This window comes from Mixophyes fleayi, chromosome 1, assembly GCF_038048845.1.
Source record: "Mixophyes fleayi isolate aMixFle1 chromosome 1, aMixFle1.hap1, whole genome shotgun sequence".
Taxonomy (NCBI): domain Eukaryota; kingdom Metazoa; phylum Chordata; class Amphibia; order Anura; family Limnodynastidae; genus Mixophyes; species Mixophyes fleayi.
The window spans coordinates 209,664,365-209,687,245 of NC_134402.1; the positions used below are offsets into that span (position 1 = coordinate 209,664,365).

The 22,881-nt window shown below is 42.1% G+C and overlaps 1 protein-coding gene across 5 annotated transcripts in view; it reads right to left on the reverse strand.

Annotated features, from left to right (window-relative positions):
* Positions 1-11,529: 11,529 nt before the first annotated feature.
* LOC142149119 (heterogeneous nuclear ribonucleoprotein M-like) overlaps positions 11,530-22,881 on the reverse strand; it is a 113,535-nt gene continuing 102,183 nt past the window's right edge. For 2 of the 5 annotated variants that reach the window (XM_075204841.1, XM_075204838.1), the window contains one exon: positions 19,492-19,982. In XM_075204841.1, the coding sequence (XP_075060942.1) occupies positions 19,819-19,982 (164 nt within the window). In that variant the 3' untranslated portion in view covers positions 19,492-19,818. Of the gene's footprint in view, positions 11,777-11,902; positions 11,991-12,814; positions 13,106-19,491; positions 19,983-22,881 lie in introns of those variants that run through there. The other 3 variants (XR_012690860.1, XM_075204839.1, XM_075204840.1) reach the window with 3 other exon arrangements.

Genomic DNA, 22,881 nt, shown 5'->3' on the forward strand with positions numbered 1-22,881 from the left:
ACATTTGGATGGTACAAATATTTGTGGGACAGTGGGCAAGCATGGACATTTGGATGGTACAAATATTTGTTTGACAGTGGGCAAGCATGGAGATTTGGATGGTACAAATATTTGTGGGACAGTGGGCAAGCATGGACATTTGGATAGTACAAATATTTGTGGGACAGTGGGCAAGCCGGACATTTGGATTGTAAAAATATTTGTGGGACAGTGGGCAAGCATGGACCATTTGGAGGGTACAAATATTTGGTGGGACTTTGTTTCAATCCGTCTGTGTAGGTAAAGCATCAGAGAACAGAGGATTTATTTCATGGTGAGTATTTTGGGATTTTTTTTTTATAAAAATCATTGGTGTACATGAGGGTGTTTACTGTATTTCTTGTGGTTTTATTATTTTTAATAAAATATTGTGGTTGAAATGAGGGTGTTGTGATTTTATTAAACATTTTATTTTGTGGAACTACAGGTCCCAGCCTGCCGTGGGTGTCAGGGCATGTTGGCACTTGTGGTTCGCTAAGTGGAAACATGCCCTGGCTGCCCTGCCCCCCCCCCTGCTATAGTGCCTATCACCGCGGCTGGTTTGCCTAGTGCTGGTTCAATTAAAATAGGGGGAACCCACGCAAAAATTTTCACACACACACACAGCAATAGCCTGCCAGCAATAAGACTAAATAGAGGGGGGAGCAAGGGCTTTTGTTTTTAAAAAATAAATAACTTGGGGGCGTGGCTTGGTGGCCATAGTGGCTGGTCACACTCTTACTGTGCTCCTCTTCCAGACTGAAAAATCAAGCCTTATTGGAGGTTTTAAGCACCCTAAATACCCTGAGAGTTTGGCTGATATCGAAAGGTGGTCGCCCAATGCCTCTATGCGTGTCTATGGTCCGGGGAGACCGTACAAAGCAATTCCTGGTGGGAGGCCTACCGCGGCTGGCGAGTGTAGCTGCATCTGACTCGGCACTGCATGATTAAGCTGAGTCCCATCGGGACACCAGACAGAGCGCAGGAGGCCGCTTGAGATCAGCGCTGCATCTCGGACCACCGGGGGTTGATTGAGGCCGATAATACCTCTTTGTTGACCAAACTGCCCTATTTCTACAAAGGCGGAGGACTGCAGGCTTCTCTGCCATACCAGCGCTCGGTACATACCTGGCTGTGAGGGTCCCCATCATACTGCAGGGCACGCTGCTTATTCAGTCTGTGGCACTGCTGGAGTGAAGGCTGCTCGGACGCAAAACCGGAAGTCACGAACCCCGCACTTCCGGTCGCGGGTCCCGAGGTTCCCGGCGTGGATCGAGTGCCCTGGCGCAGTTGGACCAATCAGTACACTCTGTCCATGTGTGAGACCTGGCAGCGAGGCGCACCTGTCAGGATCTGGTGGTCTGCGAGGCAGTGGGTCTTCATGTGGTCTCTGGAGCTGTGAGTTACCTAAAGTACCAGTTTTCTGTGGAGGTCTCCCTGCAGGGCAGCTGGCCACTCTGGTCAGTGTCCATATATATGCATTAATTACCCACGAAGGCAGTCTCCTCAATACTACTGATCTCTACAGTTGTAAAAGTGTGCCTCTGCTGCCACCTTATGGTGAATTTTATCGGGTACAAGCTCTACTATTGCATATCATAAAAGTCTCACTCACATTGCTCTGAGTATACATCAGGCGGGCAGATTTAGGAACACAGAGCACCTCATCTGGTTATATCTATTGCCTGGAAATCTAACTACATTAAGGCGAATTGGCTCACCCGGGTTCCAACCATGTATGTAAAATTGGTGTGTTGCCTATCCACAAGGGATATCTATACTGTATTGTGACTTAGCTAAATGGCTGAGTGATCCATCCACTGGGGGGGAAGTGACATGTGACAAAGTAGAACATCGGTTTATAACAAATCTAAGCTTAATCTCTGGTGACCGTGGTGCATCCATCTAATGGGCAAAGATAAGAAAAGCCAGTCTAAGCGGAAAACCGGAACATCTGGGGATACTCCTAGACGTCAAGATCTACATCCTACAGTCGCTCCTTCAGAACAAGATAATAGCCCACCGTCTTCACCTGAAGCACTTACGGTTGCAGAAATGGCTACCCCAACTGACTCATCATCTATTTATATAGCGCCACTAATTCTGCAGCGCTGTACAGAGAACTCGCTCACATCAGTCCCTGCCCCATTGGAGCTTACAGTCTAAATTCCCTAACACAGACAGACAGACACAGACTAGGGTCAATTTGTTAGCAGCCAATTAACCTACCAGTATGTTTTTGGAGTGTGGGAGGAAACCGGAGCACCCAAGGAAACCCACGCAAACACGGGGAGAACATACAAACTCCTCACAGATAAGGCCATGGTCGGGAATTGAACTCATGACCCCAGTGCTGTAAGGCAGAAGTGCTAACCACTACGCCACCGTGCTGCTCATCTAGTGAATGCCCTGTGAGCACCAGTCAAGAGATTGGGGCGATTCTGCAATTAGTCAAATCTCTACTAACAAAAGCTGAGATTCCCTCTAAGAAAGACTTTGAGTTACTGGAATCCAGTCTGAAAGATACTGTTAAAAAGGAAGTCGCCACTTTAACGTGGAAATTCTAGACGAGAGGCGAGTTAACTCAGCTTGTAGAGGATTTCAAAGATGAGTCTGTGGCTCGACATGATCGTCTTAGCGACACTGTAGCTCGGCAAGCCCAAGATTTTCTCTTGCTACAAAGTAGAGATGACCTGGATAACAGGGGCCGCAGGAATAACCTGCGTATTCGTGGAATCCCTGAAGAGATACCCACACAAGATCTAATTGCCTTTCTTTCTAAAGTCTTCAATGCGATTCTTGAACAGGATCTCTCTACAAGTATTCAATTTGATAGGGCTCACAGGGCCCTGAAACCAAGGGGTTCCCCATCTGATCGGTCAAGAGATGTGATTTGTCGCTTGCACTATAGCACTATTACATACAGAAAGAAGCGATTCTCCAAAAATCGAGAAAGCTGGATGGCATAGAGTACGACGGAAACAGACTTCAAATCTTTCAGGATCTCTCCTGGAATACCTTGCAGATGCGTTGTATGATTAAACCCTTGACTGATGCACTACGGGCCAAGAACATTAAATATCGATGGGGATTTCCCTTTAACTTACAAGCGTCCAATAAAGGAAAGACCGAGTTTCTGAGATCACCTCAAGATATCAACCCTTTTTGCTCACAGCTGGATATACAGGTGATGCCGCTGCCGGGAATGGCAACAACACTTTGCCCGAATGGCAACAACACTTTGCCCGACTGCAGCCGACGGGTCCAGATTCCTGGCAAACCGCGGGAAGCTCTGGAAGTCCCAGGAGAAGACGACATGATCCACCAGAGTCTTTGGACACATAATCTGATGCTTTAGCCAGGGATATTTTTTTCCTATACTCGATGTGACCAGGGAATCGTGGGTTATGGTAGCTGAGATACTGAAGTAATGATTTACCATACTTGTCATGATTCTGCCTGACTTTCCTTCTATCTGAGGATGTGTGCAGGAACGGTTATCAAAGTATATGCACCCAGCTTTTGACCTGACTCCGCGCAAAGAAAAGTGTTGGTTTTTCAAGTTTTTTCTCTAGTTTGTTGTTTTGTTTTGGCTATCCATACTGGAGGTACTCTCTACCATAAAACTTGTGGTGCAACCTCCTCTTCCTACACGACTTTGCCCATCTCAGTTTATCTGTGTGGGTCTCTTTCTGGTAACCAGGATATGGGAATGAGGGTCTCCTGCGCTCTTCATGTCTTTCCATGTCGTTACATGGGCCTGTAGATGAACACCTAAATAGTTATAGTTAGATGTATACCCGGATCTCTATTGGGCATAAAATCTTTGTTCTCTAAGCATTTACTTTAGCAAGTCAGAGTTCCGGATTTGTCTAGGTCGGAGGATCTTCTAACCACAAGACTTATCGTGCTTTAGTTACTAATATTGGTATTGTTACTGATTTTATTTTGAAAGTTCTTATGTTTGCTACTTTTATAGGATGTTCTGTTAGTCACTGTTGCTAACCCCCTCCTTTTCCCCCCCACACCGCGGCAAGAATTCCGAGGGATGGGAGTGGCTCCTCCTCTCCCTGGAGCGGTTTACTTGTGTTTTTTGTTATGTCTTTATATGTCATTAGGTTTGTCTGTGCCTGTATTGTTATTTCCCTCTTGTGGCTCTCCTTCCCTAGTCTTCCTGGTAATGCTAATTTTCACAATCCTCTCATCATTCTTTCAGCTCAGGTTTGCCTGGTATCTACAACTGCTGATTCAATTTGTTTGTTTGACATCAGAGGTGCTCTTCCGATGTATGTAGATCCTCCATGACAGCTCAATTTAAATTGATCTCAATTAATGCCAAGGGTCTTAATCTCCCTGAGAAAAGATCACGGGCATTAAAAGAAATGAGAAGTATGGGAGCAGATGTAGTTTTCGTCCAAGAGACACATTTTAAGCAAGGAACGGCCCCTCGGCTCTCAGATGGCTTCTATACGAACTCGTATTTCAGTAATAATAGTGGGGGTAAGACTTTGGGGGTTGCTACTTTGTTCTTTAAGAGACTCCCTTTCACGAACATCCAAAAATTTTGCCTTGTTGAAAGAAGAGCACTCCTGATCAAATGTAGCCTGTTCGATGTAGTGTATACCTTTGTCAATATATACTTGCCTAATCAGGGTCAACCACTGTTTATATCTCAGGTTTTTTAAAAAAGTTGCAGAGCTAGCAGAAAGAATTCTGATTGTAGGAGGTGATCTCAATTGGACCCTGCAACCAGAACTTGACACCTCTAATGGTCGGTCGACAATGCGTAGAGCTCAACACTGTAAGGTTAGACGAGCACTTCATGAACACCAACTGGTCAACACATGGCGCCTTCAACACCCTGGAGAAAGAGATTACTCTTTCTTCTCCCATCCACATAATGTCTACTCACGAATTGACTATGTGTTTCTTTCACATAGGGCCCTTCCTTACCTCTTAGCATCATATATTGGGCAAATAACCTGGTCAGATCACACTCCCATATCAATCACTATAAAACTCACCCAGTCCATGACCAAAAAAATGCACCTGGCGTCTCAATGAGTCTCTCCTGCAATATATAACTTACAAAGATCAATTGGCTACTAGAGATAGAGATGACCGCACTAAGTGGGTTATTAAAACAAACAGTACTTAACCCCAATGTCATTAATAATGTATTTCCAGAATTAATTGCTCATCATGTCTGGAGGGTGCTCCCTTATACTTATATACTTGAATAGAGGGCAAAAGAAGAGAGGGTATATGTAGAGGCACTCCGGGGTATAAGATTAAAATAACATTTTATTAGTATGCATTAAAAATATTTTGATTCATACAACTAGCGGAATATAAATAAAAACATGTGCAAAGTGAAAATAAAATGCAGATCTAGCTGCAAAATCACTGTGTTCTCACGCTATTTCTTTATATTGGATAATTGGTGTTAAATTAGTATTCTTATTAAAGTATTATTCTGCTGATTATTATGTAACTGTTAAGTCACTCATTTACCAATAATGTCAATGTGATAGTGCTTGATAACACATTTATTTATAGAGTAAAACACGGTAATGAGTTACAGAAACTCCCTGAGTAATGTAGAGGACAGGGTCGCTCACCAAGTTATTAGAGCGGCGATTAAGCGGTCTGCATCTGATATCCGTTAGTATATATTGAGATTCTGCTTCCCAACTAGATTCGTTCAGCAATTATTTATTATTAAGACACAGGTATAGTGCTCTTAGGGCTAGTCAATATATACCGAAGTATTCTAATTGCAGAGGACTAGCTCATTCAATTATCGTGACTCTAATCAAATGGTATCAAAATGTTGTTATATCACAAACAACATTGATAGGACACAAATGCAAGTGCCATTCGCTAGATAAGTATTGCCCCCTTATTGGATCTGTAGCATATCTGGGAGGTCTATGTCATATAATAATTGTGCAATGGCTAGCGTGATTGAAGCCTAAATTATCATGGCTAAAACTGAGCTTGGTTGGAGAAATGGATAGATGCATTGATATCTAACTACAGATATGAAAATCAGCAGTACGCGAGAGGCACAGCGAACGCCGACGTGCGTTTCACTTATGTGCTTTTTCAAGGCAAGACGAGCCATAGAAATGATTGGGTATTTAAACTGTATACAGACCCCCCCTTTATTAGCGTCATCGCTCAAGATCCAATCACATGCTACATCTAGTCGGGATGATAGACAGCGATATCTGCCTATCGAATGTCGGATTGAGAGTATCCTATCAATGTTGTTTGTGATATAACAACATTTTGATACCATTTGATTAGAGTCACGATAATTTAATGAGCTAGTCCTCTGCATTTAGAATACTTCGGTATGTATTGACTAGCCCTAAGAGCACTATACCTGTGTCTTAATAATAAATAATTGCTGAACGAATCTAGTTGGGAAGCAGAATCTCAATATATACTAACGGATATCAGATGCAGACCGCTTAATCGCCGCTCTAATAACTTGGTGAGCGACCCTGTCCTCTACATTACTCAGGGAGTTTCTGTAACTCATTACCGTGTTTTACTCTATAAATAAATGTGTTATCAAGCACTATCACATTGACATTATTGGTAAATGAGTGACTTAACAGTTACATAATAATCAGCAGAATAATACTTTAATTAGAATACTAATTTAACACCAATTATCCAATATAAAGAAATAGCGTGAGAACACAGTGATTTTGCAGCTAGATCTGCATTTTATTTTCACTTTGCACATGTTTTTATTTATATTCCGCTAGTTGTATGAATCAAAATATTTTTAATGCATACTAATAAAATGTTATTTTAATCTTATACCCCGGAGTGCCTCTACATATACCCTCTCTTCTTTTACCCTCTATTCAAAGATCAATTGGCCGCAGCATTAGATGACTATATCACAGATAATGATACACCTGATGTGTCCAGAATTACTATCTGGAAGGCCCATAAGTGTGTCATGAGGGGGAAACTCATCGAATTGGGCTCCTGTGTTAAGAGAGAACGTACTGCTCGGAGAGATCAATTATTACAGCAGATTAGAGACGACACATAAATCCTATGCGACCAACGACCTGTTAAATAAGCTGACTGAGACTAGGTCGGCACTTGACAAGCTGTTAAATGATAAAGTTAAATTAGACTTTAGTAGGTGCCGACATCGTTTTTTCCGGTGGGGTAATAGGCCGGGTTCTATGTTAGCGAGGGCGTTGCGCAAGCAACGAGCTAAGGCGTTTATTGACTCGATTAAGGATGGTAAGGACCGAGATTGTAGGATGACCTCAGACATAGCCAGTGCTTTCTACACTTACTATACCAAATTGTATAACCTTGAAGCCCAGGTTGGCTGTGTGGACGGCTCCGCGCATTCAGATCGGATCTCGACATATCTGAAGGAGGTGGGTTTTCCTACTCTTTCAAGACTAGACAGGGACATGCTAGAACAACCCTTCACCGAGGGGGGAGCTCAGGGAGGCAATTAAATCTACACCTGGGGGTAAGAGTCCGGGCCCTGATGGCTTTACCATTGCTTACTACAATACTTTTAAAGACCAGTTGATACCCCTGATGGTGTCGGCCTTCAATGAGATTTCCATGGATGCTTTTTTTTCCTCCCAAAGTTTGGAAGCGCACATAACTGTGATCCCTAAAGAGGGGAAGGACCCCTCTCAATGTGTAAGCTATAGGCCTATCTCCTTGCTTAATGTGGATGTTAAGCTGTATGCAAAACTTATTGCAAATAGATTAAAAATGCTACTTCCAGAAATTGTTCACTCAGATCAAGTGGGTTTTGTCCCAGGTCGAGAGGCTCGGGACAACACCACCAAGGTGATAGATCTGATTCATCTGGCTTCCCGTTCAGTAACACCGTCAATCCTTTTGTCCACTGATGCAGAGAAGGCTTTTGATCGTGTAAGTTGGCCTTTTATGAGAGGGATCCTTGAGCACCTGGGTCTAGGTCAGGTTGGTCTTCACAGAATTCTTGCACTTTACCGACAACCTACGGCTAGGATCAAAATAAACGGAGACTTGTCGGAGCCAGTCGTGATGAACAACAGCACTAGACAGGGCTGTCCGCTCTCACCGCTTATCTTTGTGTTGTGTATGGAGGCATTGGCTAGAGCTATCAGGGCCAACCCAAATATCTCGGGTCTACAAGTTGGAGAGAAAGAACATAAACCCGTGTTATTCGCAGACGACCTTTTAGCCATTATCTCCAATCCAGTTGTTTCTTTACCCAATTTGGTCAGCGAGTTTCAAAAGTTTGGCGTGTTATCTAATTTTAAATTTAACTATAGTAAATCTGTGGCTTTGAACATTAAGACTCCAGCTTCAGTGGTAGAGGGGCTGAAACTGGCCTTTCCTTTCATTTGGCACCCTTCCCAATTAAAATACCTGGGGGTGATAATTCCTAGTGACCTCACATGTCTTTATGACCTCAATTTCAGACCACTTTTAAGCAGGATCCGAGCAGACTTGAGGGAATGGCAGAGTAAGAACTTTGCTTGGATAGGTCGGGTCAATATAATCAAATGAATGTCCTTCCCCATCTCCTATATCTCATTCAGACCTTACTGATTCACGTGCCAGACTCATGGTTTCAGGGCATCCAACGAACAGTACGCGATTTTGTAAGGTGTGGGAGACACCCTAGATTTAAGCATGAAATACTATTTAGACGAAGACACTTGGGAGACCTGCAACTTCCGCACTTTTCCTCTTACTATGATGCAGCAATATTGGTTAGAATAATGGAGATGTCGGGTTGGGTCGAAACAATGGGTGGAAATTGAGTCATTCTCTTTGAAATCCCCTGCTGACACATTGCTCTGGTTATCCAGCATTCCTAAGATCGCGCATCCTACTTTAGGTCCCACGTTAGCGAAATGGTCTAGGCTTAGAAACCTCTCCTGTATCTCCTCTCCAATTTCCCCATTAACCCCATTATTTAATAGCCCAATGTTCCCTCCGGGGATTACCCAGTTAGCTTTCAAACAGTGGTCTCAAGCAGGGATCCATCGTGTCGGCCAGTTGGTAGGTGCTACGGGGGTTCTCCCATTTACAGAGATCCAATCCAAATGGGATTTGCCTAATGCAGAGATCTGGAGATATTTACAGATTAAACACCTTTTGTCACAGGGCCTCCCAAGACAACATACTCATAGGAGTTACAAGAGGCAGACTGGTCGTCTAAAATCTTCCAGGCAGCGCACGCGTGTTCTCCTCATGTTTCAATCCTAGAAACTCACTATAAGGCGGCGGTTCCCAAACTGCGCCGCGGCGCTGTCTCAGGGGTGCCGCGGGCCAGCCATAAAAAAACAAACAACAGAAACACCAATCCGCACGACGCCGGGACCCAGCATCCTCCTCTCTCATGCAGCTGTCATATAAGTGACAGGCTGCGTGAGAGAGGAGGCTGCTGGGTCCCGGCGCCGCACGGATTGGTAAGTGTTTCTGTTTGTTTGTTTTATGGCTGGCGCGCAGCAGAGGGGGCAAAGTGAGAGAGGGACAGAGGAGAGTGACAGCGTGACAGGAAAGGGACAGAGGAGAGAGGAGAGTGACAGCATGACAGGAAAGGAACAGAGGAGAGTGACAGCGTGACAGAATAGGGACAGAGGAGAGTGACAGCGTGACAGGAAAGGGACAGAGGAGAGTGACAGCGTGACAGAGGAGAGTGACAGCGTGACAGGAGGGGGACAGAGGAGAGTGACAGCGTGACAGGAGGGGGACAGAGGAGAGTGACAGCGTGACAGGAGGGGGACAGAGGAGAGTGACAGCGTGACAGGAGGGGGACAGAGGAGAGTGACAGCGTGACAGGAGGGGGACAGAGGAGAGTGACAGCGTGACAGGAGGGGGACAGAGGAGAGTGACAGCGTGACAGGAGGGGGACAGAGGAGAGTGACAGCGTGACAGGAGGGGGACAGCGTGGCAGAGGAGCTGGGACAGAGGGCAGAGGAGCTGGGATAGCTTGACAGAGGGCAGAGGAGCTGGGACAGCGTGACAGAGGGCAGAGGAGCTGGGACAGCGTGACAGAGGGCAGAGGAGCTGGGACAGAGGGCAGAGGAGCTGGACCAGCGTGACAGAGGGCAGAGGAGCTGGACCAGCGTGACAGAGGGCAGAGGAGGGGGACAGCGTGACAGAGGGCAGAGGAGGGAGACAGCGTGACAGAGGGCAGAGGGGGAGTGTGGCAGAGGAGCTGGGACAGCGTGACAGAGGGCAGAGGAGGAGGACAGCGTGGAAGAGAAGCTGGGACAGCGTGACAGAGGGCAGATGAGGTGGGACAGCTTTACAGAGGGCAGATGAGCTGGGACAGCTTTACAGAGGGCAGAGGAGCTGGACCAGCGTGACAGAGGGCGGGGACAGCATGACAGAGGGCAGAGGAGGGGGACAGCATGACAGAGGGGGCAGCGTGAGAGAGGGCAGTGTGTCTGGATGCAGAGGGGGCAGTGTGTCTGGATGCAGAGTGCCTGAGGGCAGAGTGTCTCGATGCAGAGGGGGCATTTTTGCATACAACTAAATAAGCATTTTTGTCCTGACTTAAATACTTATTACAATTTTTTGACCCAACTACTTCTAAAACAGGACTGCTCGGTAATTATTTTGGAGGGGTGCCTTAAAAAATTATGGAGACTCTAAGGGTGCCGCGAACTGCAAAAGTTTGGGAACCACTGCTATAAGGTAATTACCAGGTGGTATAGATGCCCGGCTCATTTGGCGAGGGCCTTCCGCGGGGTGCCCGACACTTGTTGGAGATGCAACCAGGGCTCTGGTTCTCTTTTGCATATCTGGTGGGACTGCCCCGTGTTGCAAACATTTTGGTCCCGCGTGGTAAGCATCACGCGGAAGTTGCTAGGTCAAAACATACATAACACCCTGATGTTCTGGCTGGTAAATAAAGTTGACATGCCTCTATCATTTTTTAAAAAATCTCTCTTAAAATGTATTATCTCAGCAGCGAAGGCAGTAATTCCAGTGAAATGGAGATCAACTACGCCTCCGAGTATTCGGGACTGGTCTACTAGATTGAAACACTATAGGGTCATGGATGAGATGCATCGGTCAACCACAGACTCGTTTGAAATGTATTATGCTATTTGGGTTCCATGGTTAAACCTATTAGACTCTCCAGAGTCCCCGATTTCAAATTTGACTGATTGAGTGGTTTTGTTCCCATTTTTGCACCAGTGGGTTGGCTTGGTTGAGTGGACCACTTGGGCTTGTCGTGTGCTCGGCAGATGCATAACCTACTAGGTTGACAGAGCTCTAAACTAAACTGAAATTTTTGAATGAGGATTTTGCCTGACTCCCCCCCCCAATGTGGTTCCCCCCTTCCCTCCTTTCCCTTTGTCTGTGTGTTAATGGTTATATGGTTATTAGCAGGTGTGTGTATAGTTTGGCAGAACTCTTTTACAGATTTCTGAGTACATTTTAGACTGGTGCCAGAATGTCATTTTTTTTTTTTTACAGTGTCAATAACATACCATGCCAAATTTGTTGGTTGTGTATTTATAACCTGTATTTGTGAGTAAAACCCAATAAAAATTAAATTTAAAAATAAATAAATAACTTATGCTACTTTTGACAATTTGGAGAGCTGCCTGAGGTCAGGCACAAAGGTTCGTTCTATTACACCCCTGGTACGAATGTGTGCCGATTAGTTCCTTTTTTTCTGAGGAAGATACAGGGTTGGTTAAAGGAGTCAGCAACCAGGAACGGTTCCCATATCCAGCGTCACCTTAAACAAAAAAAATGCAAGCATTTTTAAATTACAGTGACACATCATTAAATTTGTGGAGGGTTTACAACTACACTTGTAATACACAGTTAACAACAAAAAAAACAACTTTTTTGAAAACTTTACCAAGCAGCCAGCCATGTGGAAAGGATCTTGCTTCGAAAATTCCTGAACAAGGACGACTGTTGCAAGATGAAAGAGTCATGGGATGAACCTGGGAAACCAACAACAACATTGATGATTTTTTTTTTTTTGGGTAGCATCACAAACCATCTGAACATTTAGGGAATGGAAGTGTTTTCGATTATGAAAACTTTCTTCCATTCGGCGGGGTGGTGTAAGGGCAATGTGGGTGCAATCAATTGCACCCAGCACATTGGGCATTTGAGACAAAGCATAAAATTTAGATTTGAGCTCACGCTACTCATTAGCAGACTGCGGGGAATTAATAAACGTTGCAGTGTGCTTTTTGAGGGCATTTAGGACCTGGAACAGGATCCTAGAAAAAGTGGGCTGGGAATACCCGGCAATAACTACCAAGGTGGGCTGAAATGTTCCTGAGGCAAGAAAATGCAAAGCACCAAGCAGTTTGGCAAGTCCAGGGACTGCACGGTTACTAGGGTAAAGAGGTTCCAGGTCCAGTTTTACAATCTCATACAGATTTCTGCAATTTGCAGAGGATAGGCGATAAAGTATTCTCACCTCCTCCTCGAGGAATCCATCAAGCAAACGCCTGTTGCGGTACAGACGCGGCCTGGGGATTCTAGTCCTACTTGCCGCACTTGACAATGCAGCCATTGCCTGTCCACCATTCTCTCCCACAGCCTCTCCCTCTTCCATACTCACATTCACATCACATACATCAACATTCTCTCCAGCCACTCCCACATTTGCATCACCTTGCATTTCATCCAAAGCAGTCTCCTCCATACATGCAGCATACATGTACATCCACACTGTGTCCAGGAATGGCTCCATTGAAAATGAGACAATAATTAAAAGGGATAAATTTAAAACTAAAGTATTTAACTATTTCAAAAAAAATTTTTTTTTAGGGAAAAGGCCTGTTTGTGCAGGGAAATAATGGACCTGTGAGAAGCACTATTTTAATATGATATTAATTTGAGTGTAAGTGAATAATTTATATGTTAATTTAGGTAATTTTACAGACAGACAACACCAAACAGAAATACAATACGTATCCTTAGGAAATCCTGGATAATCCACCAACAAACAGTTCTGGAAAATGCTTGTAAAGATTTGTGTGCAGCAAAAAAAACACTGAGCCAACAGTAACTTCTCCACAGAGCTGTTCACCACCACTGTACACTCAAGTGTTTGGAATGGAAAAAAAAAAACAAAAAAAAAAGTTTATTTATAATAAAATAGGACTGCACCACTTATGGTTTTTTTAAAAGGGGAACTTTGTAAACTTTATTAATTATTTACATTGTATTTTGTAAAAAAAAAAATAGTGCTTTTTAGTTTTCATGTAATTGTAATGAACCTATCTATACACCTATTTTTATGTTTAATTGCCATTTTAATTAACTTAAACATTTTTATTTTTTTTGAGCAGATAAAGGAAGTGCGAGATGAAACAGCAGCCTTGCCTGTTTCACCCACAGCGTTAAAAAACAATTGAATTGCTTTTAACTCTGAGGGTTCGCATCCAGCCTATACTTTTACATTGACAAATGCTTGGAGCGCGAGACCACCGTTTCGTTAAAAAAAAAAAAAAAGATTTGAATTGCGGGAGAAGTTTCCACGCTTGAAAATGAGAAAAAAAAAAAAAAAAGACTTAACGCGCTCAAAATTCAATACTCGCCAACAATTGAATATGCATTTCAAATTATACATTTGTGCCTGCACCTCTGATGAAACACATTTCTACAATAAATTATTTCTACATGATCCAGCCACAAATAAGTTATTTAGAAGTGATCCAGTCATATCATTCTTTTCTGAGGTATTGATTTGTAACTTCTGAGACAGGATGTCATGATTGGATTTGTATAACTTCTCTAAAGAAAGTGCCTCATATTAATTAGACCTTTTCATCCCAGTGCCAACACATTTGTTCAGCTTGTATACACACCAGGGGGGAAGGGGGCGGGTGCTGTTTCTCTATCTGTGTGGCTTGCATCCTGCATGTCAGTCAGATCCTGTCCGAATAATGCACACAGAAGGTTTTGGGATATAGAAAATTAGTATAAATATTGTTAACTTTGCATTGCATTTAAATCCATGTTTTGGGGAAACATGTTGCATCCTGATACTAAAAATAACTAAGACTTCTTGGGATCAGCAAAGAGTTCAGGGGGCTGGCTTACTCCCTGCTAAGCTGTGTTCAAAACTGTATAAAACAGCACTGGTATGTACTGCAATGTAGCATTATAGTTTCTTCTGACCTTTTGATCACTGGTACCTTAAACCAGTGTGAACTGTCTTTATCAGGACACTTGAGCTAAATAAACATCACTTGCTTCAAGACCTGCTTGACAACTTCTTCCATGCTGTAATTTCCTGTGACCTACAGATTAGTCCCAAATCTAATCCCTTTCCAGCTGTTCTGAGGTTTAGACCCAGCAGCTCTGGACGATGTGATAGGCCAGGGGGTATCCATCCACAGCACCCCTGATCTATAGGAAGAAGTCAGGGGTACCAGCCCAGGTGCACCAGCAAGGGGGTACACTAGCAGCGACAGTTACCCAGAAAAAACGTGGTTCTGGATGCCGAGGAGCCCAGTGGTGGCAGCAGCTTAAGCCCCTCCTACTGCGGTTAGAGGGCGCATTTGGGTTAAAGAAGGGAACGGTGGCAAAGTAAGCCAAGACGGTTTCCAGCAACAGACAGGGTGGCATAGGAGATCTATCCTGTCACAATGATGTACTCGTTTCAAGTTTGTTTTAATGTTTGACAACAAACACTTTTAGCAGTCACAAAAAGCTCTTTTTTTTTGGTGCTGAACAAGCACAGTTTTAGCAGTTTAATGTTGTCACTTTTTTGTTGTTGCTGTAATATAGTTATGGAGCCTTTGTAGTACTATGATATATATGAATTTTACAAATACATACTGTATATAAAACTGAGGGATGCCTAAGCAGTATTTTTTTCCATGTTTCAAAGTCTCAAGCTCAAGTCCACTGTTTTACGAATTAACTTCTGTTTCACTTTGTGATCCACTCCTGTTACTTCCGAAGGAAAAGAAAATCTGGGACAACTACAGGAAGAAATATATATCCAGATTTGGAGTGCTCATTCACTGTCCAAAGCCAGACTTTTTCTCTTTGTAGCCATAGAACAACTGACAATCAGAGAATTACTGTTTTTCCCTACAAAACAAACAGTTTTTATCAGTCTCCTTCAACAGAATGGAAAGAATTCTTTTGAAAAGCAGTGTAAATTGCAGATATGGAGAGTCAGTGTTGATTTGCAATTTTATGCACACATTTAAGGTGAGTGCATAGTGTAAAATAAAAGTAGACTTTGTAGAATATGTAGATCAGGAGCTCCTGCTCACTTGAAGAGTAAGGTAATTCAATTTTCTCCAGCATTCATTTGGGGAACACCATGTACATTGGAGTATAGTGTATGGCAGGCCTGTCCAACCTGCGGCCCTCCAGATGTTGTGAAACTACAAGTCCCAGCATGCCCTTCCAGCTATCAACAGGTTGTCTACTGGCAAAGCATGCTGGGGCTTGTAAGTTTCACAACACCTGGAGGGCCGCAGGTTGGACAGGCCTGGTGTAGGAGATCCAGATGTGTGGTCATTTTAAGATCACCAGTTTTCCATAGCCCCTCCCCCTTTATACCACTCTCCAGTTAGGCCTTCAGTTTAGTTTAAGTGCCCAGCGAGGCAGAACTTGTTTGTTGGCAGCCTTTTTAAAATAAAATACATTATTTAAAACAGATTGCTCTGGAGCTGCAACGGCAGTCCTTAGAGGTGCACCAGGAGCAAGGGGTCAGAGGTATCGAGTGGAGGCCTCCATTGCAGCTTCCTGCTCCCATTGCTGGATTTTTCCGTCGGAGTCCGTCACAGTTGTGGCAGACTGCTGCCCAAACTCCCACACAGCACCTTAACCGCGTGCGCATCAGAGGATGACAGATGGCGAGTATAAACCTCCCCCAGTGCTGGGAAAAGGATTTAGCGAGTGGTGGTGGGACCCAGCGATGCCTACCTCCTTTAGTATAGGGCCACTGGATTGGTAGAGTTGTTGTCTTTCTGGAGAGCTTCAAATCTAGTGCTTGGGAGGGGGGGGGGTGGCTTCTGCCCTTTAGCTGCACTTTCTACCTGACGGCTCTCACTCCACCTATGCAGACACCCGAAAAAGCAGTCTTCTTTCAGCTCTAGCATTTCCCCTTCTATGTCCGTCCATCTGTAAGGTACCAGGTTGTGAGGTTGGTTTTCTTACATAGTCTTTGTTTATTCGTATTCTTGTACCAATATTTGTCCAGGTTTATAAATGGTCATTGAGGTTTGCTTTCTGAGTGGTTAGCTCTTCGGATTTATTTGGGCTCTGGGCCTGTAGTGCCAGCTAAATTTCTTTTCCACAACAGTCTTTTCTTTTATTGTGCGTTTTCCTTCTTTCGGTCTCTATCAAGTCAGATAACAGGAAATCGTCTAGGGCTGAATTGACTTCTATGACAAAATTTACCTGTGTCGGTTTCAGCTCCACAGCACTGCATCTAGACAGCGAGGTGCAGATGATTTGTGCGCAGTCTGTGGATCGAGTGCCGTGTGCATCTGGGGACTATTGTACTGACATGGCAGAGCCTGCTTGGGCTCGGTATCTAATTCTATGGCAGAGATTGCTCAGCTATTCCATTGCCATTGTGGGTGGTGGTAGTATGGGGGATGGCAGTCTCTTCCAGCCTGATGAAATCCATGCCTGTAGCACTAAGCCAAGGTCCTGCGATGGTGGTCCCAGAAGAACTGCCTTGGGTTAGAGATCTACAAACGTCGGTACAAGCCTGGTTTCAGTTTCTGCTTTAGAGAGTTTGTTGAAATTCACTACACCCTCTTCCTCCCGTAAGAGCAGTGGCACCCAAGCCTGGTAATGAGTGATTCTATCTGTTCTTCCCAGGAGGAGGGCAAAGTGCTTGTTGGATACTGCTCTTTTGGGGAGATAGAGCAATATGCTTTGTCCGAACTGCAGAAAGCCTTGTGGAAAAGAATTGATAAGTCATCAATTCTCTTCTTCAGCAGTGGTTCTATCCCTTCAAATCGCGTTTCTACCAATCGCAGATATTCAGTGAATTTGACAGCTAAATTTAAAACGACTGTGTCTTTAAGGGCAAAATTTGCCCTTAAAGACATTGCAGTTTAAAATATGCTGTCAAAGTCGCGGTATATCTGCGATTTGCAGAAATCGCCGTTTAATACATTTATCCCCAGGTGCATGCAGCACTGAGGATCTATTTGTCCTCCGATGGGCACAAAAGAGACTGGCCAGCCTATAAATTTACCATTGCTAGATTGATTTTCCAGTCAGGCTTCTTGCGGAACAGGAAAGCTTGTTTCGGAGACTCTTCAGGCTTCCTAGGCAGCACGGCCTGGGGCCTTGACTACCTGGTTCTCTGTTCACACTTCTAGAATCTGATAAGTTCGATTTGTTTGCATCCAGGGGTGCATTTTGGGAGAAAGGGGCTTTGCTTGGTTTCTTCTGAGCATTCCCGCTCCTGATGACAGGCCTGGGACATCCACAACGTACCTGGTGTCTCCCCATGGATGGAGAAAATAGGATATTTATACTTGCGTTAAATCTCTTTTACTTAGTCCATTGGGGTACATGGGTGCCCACCCTAGACACTCTGGTTCTCCTTTTGTGTTACATGTTTGGTTCTGCTTTGTTCTGGAGGATGTTGATATTCCCTTCTTTCTGTTAGTTTCTACTTTTCTTATTTTCTGTGGGGCTCAGTTAAACATAAACTGAAGGCCTAAGAGGAGAGGGATATAGAGTGGGAGGAGCTATGGACAACCCAAGTAGTTTAGTATTTTTCATAATTCCGCAACTGACAACACTATTCTAGGAGTCTATGGATGATGTTTAATTTTAATTAGGGAGAGTAAGAAGCATGGCCTTCACTTCTAATAGGTACAAGGAAACACATCTCTTTTTTAGTCCTCATAAAATGTGTCAGATACATTTCTTATTAATTCCTATACCACACAGCTGGCTTTGTTTCATCAACATTTAAAGAACACAAATCAAAAACGATCATATTGCAAAGTATAAACAGGGTGATTCAAAAGTCGAAATACACCCTTTTATTACAAAAACTCTGCAGGAAATTGGGAAACCTGAATACTCCAGTAAGGTATGGGTGACGTGGTCTATCTTTTACGGTATGTACCAAACATGGGCGCCATCTTGAAATCGGCCCAATTCCTGTCGAGTTTTTGGAATAAAAGGGTGTACTGCGACTTTTGAATCACCCTGTAGTTCCAAACAACTACAGACAATTGTATGAGTAGATGCTTTATTTTTTTTTTCAAATGTAGTCTACTATACGGTGATAACATTTCTACTTCCCTGTGATCTTTAAAAAAAAAAAAAAAAAACAACCAAATTTCTTCAGCACTATACGCATTCCATTTTGCATCATATGTCGCAATAAGACTTCAGATTATGCTCCTTATAAACCAGATCTGTGCCCATTCTGCAACAACTACATATCTTATGTCAAAGAACAAATAAATGGAAAAAAGTTGTTTAGAGTCTGGTACCATGTTTGCCAGTATAATAGTTGCAATTAACCCTGAAAAATAACCTTATGGAAGATGTTCTGGCAACAGTTAGTGCCTGGGGGAGGTAGTTAAAATGGGGTCAACGCTCTTTCTAAATTGCTAAAATATATATATTTCTGCTGCATTCAGGGGTTCATCACAAATATAGAAGCTTGCACCATATACTATAAAAATGTGCCAGTGGTATTTAACCCAACACTTCAGATCCCTCCAAATTAATTGGTTCCATTTATTCATGTAATTCCTTCAGACAGATTATGTAAGTATTTCCCCTGTGAATTTTTTTCTAAATCAAAATGTTGCTGGAGCAGTGTAAAAAGCAGTGCCAGACCAGCAGAGGCACTGTGGGAACCCACTGGAGCAGAAGAATGTTGGTAAACATCTATTTTAGCTTAATATACTGAATGGATCATGTGATTAATCGTAGCTCCTTACATATCTCACTCCTAATGACAAGTCAGCAGATCAGGTCCTGGGCTGGGAGTGTAAACAATGGTCTATGAAAATTAATGGAACAAGCTCTGGGCAGAGATTTTCCACCAGCTAATATATAACCGTGTAACTGTGGAACACATTGAAGTTGACATGGATCAGCATCTCTGTGTCGCACCTCGCTTGACTCCATGTCCTAACAAATTCAAGCTGTTTATAGAGCAAACGGGGAATCATATCATCGCTGGGTCGATGTGCTTAATAAAGTGGCTGCTCATTGTACAGGTTAAACTGCATTATCTAGTCACTATAAGACCACAAAATGTTTATCTTAATTAAGTTGTCATTCTAGATGTCCTGCAGTGTAAACAATATTTTGGATAGGAGCTAAATACTTTTCACCGTTGTAACTTAGTTTCTGAAAAACCGCAAGATTTCTAAGGGTATATATATTGCTAGATCCAATTCCAATACTCGATGTGAAAATATAGAATTGATTTTGATACCATTCAAGAATTGCAGCCTAAACTAAACGTTCTTTTTAGGATAATGGTTTATTTTTTGTAGACCAAAATTTTAAATTGTTTTCAACACCTAAACATAAAACAATTTACAAAACCAGTCTTGTAGCTTACACAGTTTTATTACTGCATACATCACTTTGTTCCCTTAAAGATGTCAAAAATTAGGTGCACACTCAGTCACATTAAAATGTATCCCATTACCTGCAAAAATGTAATTGAAATGGCACAATTTCTGCATAGACAGCTCAAATTCTTATATTCAACAATAGGAGGCAAGAGACAAAACAAAAAAAAAAAGTTACCAAATATTGTATGGCTAGGTCTATTGGACACAGAGTCTAAGCATTTCTGTCCATCCGGACATCAATTTCTCTTGTTCCAAATTTGGCCCCATTCATCACATGGCAGGCTCGCTGGGCAGCTTCTGGACTATCAAATTTCACTACGCCACAGCCCTTTGATTTTCCGTTCTCCATCTTGATATCTGCAAACACCACAGGACCTGAAAAGCATAATTAAAAAATAAACCATCACAAGCATTGTTCATAACTTCACATCGTTATGGGGAACATCTTTTTTTTTTTTCTTGTACACTTTTCAAGTTTTTAGTTAACAAAACCAGAATACACCCAGTAAGTTAATTCAATAGTAGGTTAACGTAATAAAATATTTTTTTTCAAATGTAAGGCAAGACAATAGCAACTTCAACTATAAAGAGCAGTGCTCAGCAACAACATATTTCAGGGTCCTCACAGATGGTCTTTGGTATCACAATGTGCTGGCAATTTACTTTTTCAAAGAAACTCCAGACCATGCATCCCTTGTTTTAATTGGTAAGGCACGTTTGACATCTTCAATATAAGTGTATATTTTGATGCCTCCCCCTTATGCAGTTCAATAATCTGCTATCTTTGTGACCGATTGTAAATATATGGAATTAATGTCTATATTATATCACTTTTTTGCACTGCAGAGTACATAAGTATAGTTATGTGTACATTTTGGGTTTATTAGAGTATGACGTTTTTATGAATGAACTGGATTTATTATATGAGGGAGTTTTCCTACTTATGTTCCATTGATTGCAACCTAGTGCAATTTGTTTACGGTTTATATGTAAACAGGTTAATAGTTATAGATTAGTGATACGTGTCCGGATTACATGTGTTCAGACACTGATCATAAATTACACCAAAAGATGCATGATGTGCAGTATGTCACAGGAGTGATAATTACTTTATTTGCAATGCTTGTGATTCCAATTATGTTCTTTTTTTTGTGAATTAGTGAGACCCAAATAACTCATTCCAATACAAGTGGAGATGCCTGCACGCAATAAGTCTAATAATTTATTGTTTGGGAGACCGACTAATATTATTGTCAAACTTGACAAATGATTCCATATTTAAACACAATATCACATCTTTGTTGTGTATTATTTATAGCTAAAGTGTAGTTTTTTTTAATGAAGTTTTTATGAATGAATAGTTACTATTTCTTTTTTAGTTTACTTTAATATTGTGCCCGTAAAGTTTAACATGTAATAGGTTTTAGGGGCAAGTTAAATTTTCTGCAGCAGGCTAATTGTGTTGAAATGCCGTTAGAATTTTCTTTTCCTGTTCGTAACAAATATATGCAGCAGCTGAAAAAATGTAAGATATTTTCATAACACGATAAAAATCTGTTATTTGATTGTAATGTAGGTTAAGAATTTTTTGCATTATTCAATTTTCCTGCAATATATAAAATTGAAAACAATTGAATGCAGACAATAAATACCATCAGAGACTACTACGCCTTTCACATTGACAAATATACAGCGGTAATGAAACATGTTGATTACAGACTTCTACCAGCTGGATTTTCTCTCTTCCTTCACAACAACCTGATGTGGCTGCAAACCCGTACTACTAACAATGCCCACATTTAAAGAGACTAAATCTACATGCTGTTCTTGAAATCTACAGTTCTGCCATCTTTGTTAGGAGTCTTAACATACAGTATAAAGTTATTTGTGTATGTTCTTTATATATGGAATATTAAAATGTGGATAGTGACAAAACAGGATTCCACTGGACTGAGGAATTTTTATCCATCAACCGTTTCTCAGTTTAATGTACTTTTTAATCATTGGTCCAATCTATGTATATACACCAGAGCATCGGTGTATTATGTGTATTGCCATTTCATGTTATTAGGTACATTTTGTCCTTCCGGTTACCTGCAATATTGTATGTATTATAAAGAATATTGTCATATTGTGTGAAAATATTTCTAACAGGATAGTAAAAATCATTTTGCTTGTGTTATCCAAGGCAATTACAATTTGTATCAAATGCCCATTGTTATGAAGTATGGCTTAGATCTGGGTTGTAATCAGAACAAAGTTTGAGCGACTTAAAATGGTTATCTGGTAGCCCAAGTTAAAAATAAATAAATATATAAAACAGATATACAGAGCAAAAACAAGAATTGGTAGCCCAAGTTAATTAGCTAGGCCAACAGGTAATCTGAGAGGTAATTAGGTTAGAACTTCTAGATGATATGCAATGTGCCTCCACAGTACTATACTGGCCGAGATAGCATTGGAAAATGTATTATCATCATTTATATAGCGCCAGCAGATTCTGTAGTGCCTATACAATTAGGAAAAAAACAGTAATAAAACAATACTGGGTAATACATATAGAGCGGTAAGAGGGCCCTGCTTGCAAGCTTACAATCTATGTATCAATATAAATGTTATTGCATCAAAACGTATCAGACTCAAATTGTGTAACGCTACAGATGTTTCAAATGTCTTAATGTCACATGGAAGCATGAAGTTTCATTCCATGATGTATGTCTAACCGTAATAATAATTTAAGTGTCCACTGATAGACGCCTGCTGAAAGGGGGGATGATGAGACATCTGACCCTACTCCCTGTGGAAACAGCCAGGAATATAAGGAGAGCAGAATGAGAATATAAGCTATTCTAGCTTGGAGGATCCTGGTGTACAAGACATCAGCAAAAAGGACTCTGGGACAGGCATTGTAGTGCTGCCAGAGAATACCTTACCAGGACAGGATCTGTGTGAGCCAATATCCCAGACTGGGCAACATAGTAACTGTCTAGATAAATGGTACTGGTAATACTGTGGGAAGATATAATTCTGAACGATGCTTAGATTATTACTTTGGTGTGCTGACAGCGAATGCCATCCAGCAGCCTCTTGCAACCATTACCTTGTACACGTCTCATGGTGTTGTGCCGTCATAATAAAGCCTTTATTTTGGAAATATTCTGGTCTACTTGAGTGAGTTGAATCTCCAACTCAGCTAAGGGTGGTTTCTCGCATGGATGTTTTAAAGAAACTACATAAGAAGATTCTTCTATCTCACTTTTTTCCATGTGCTGTT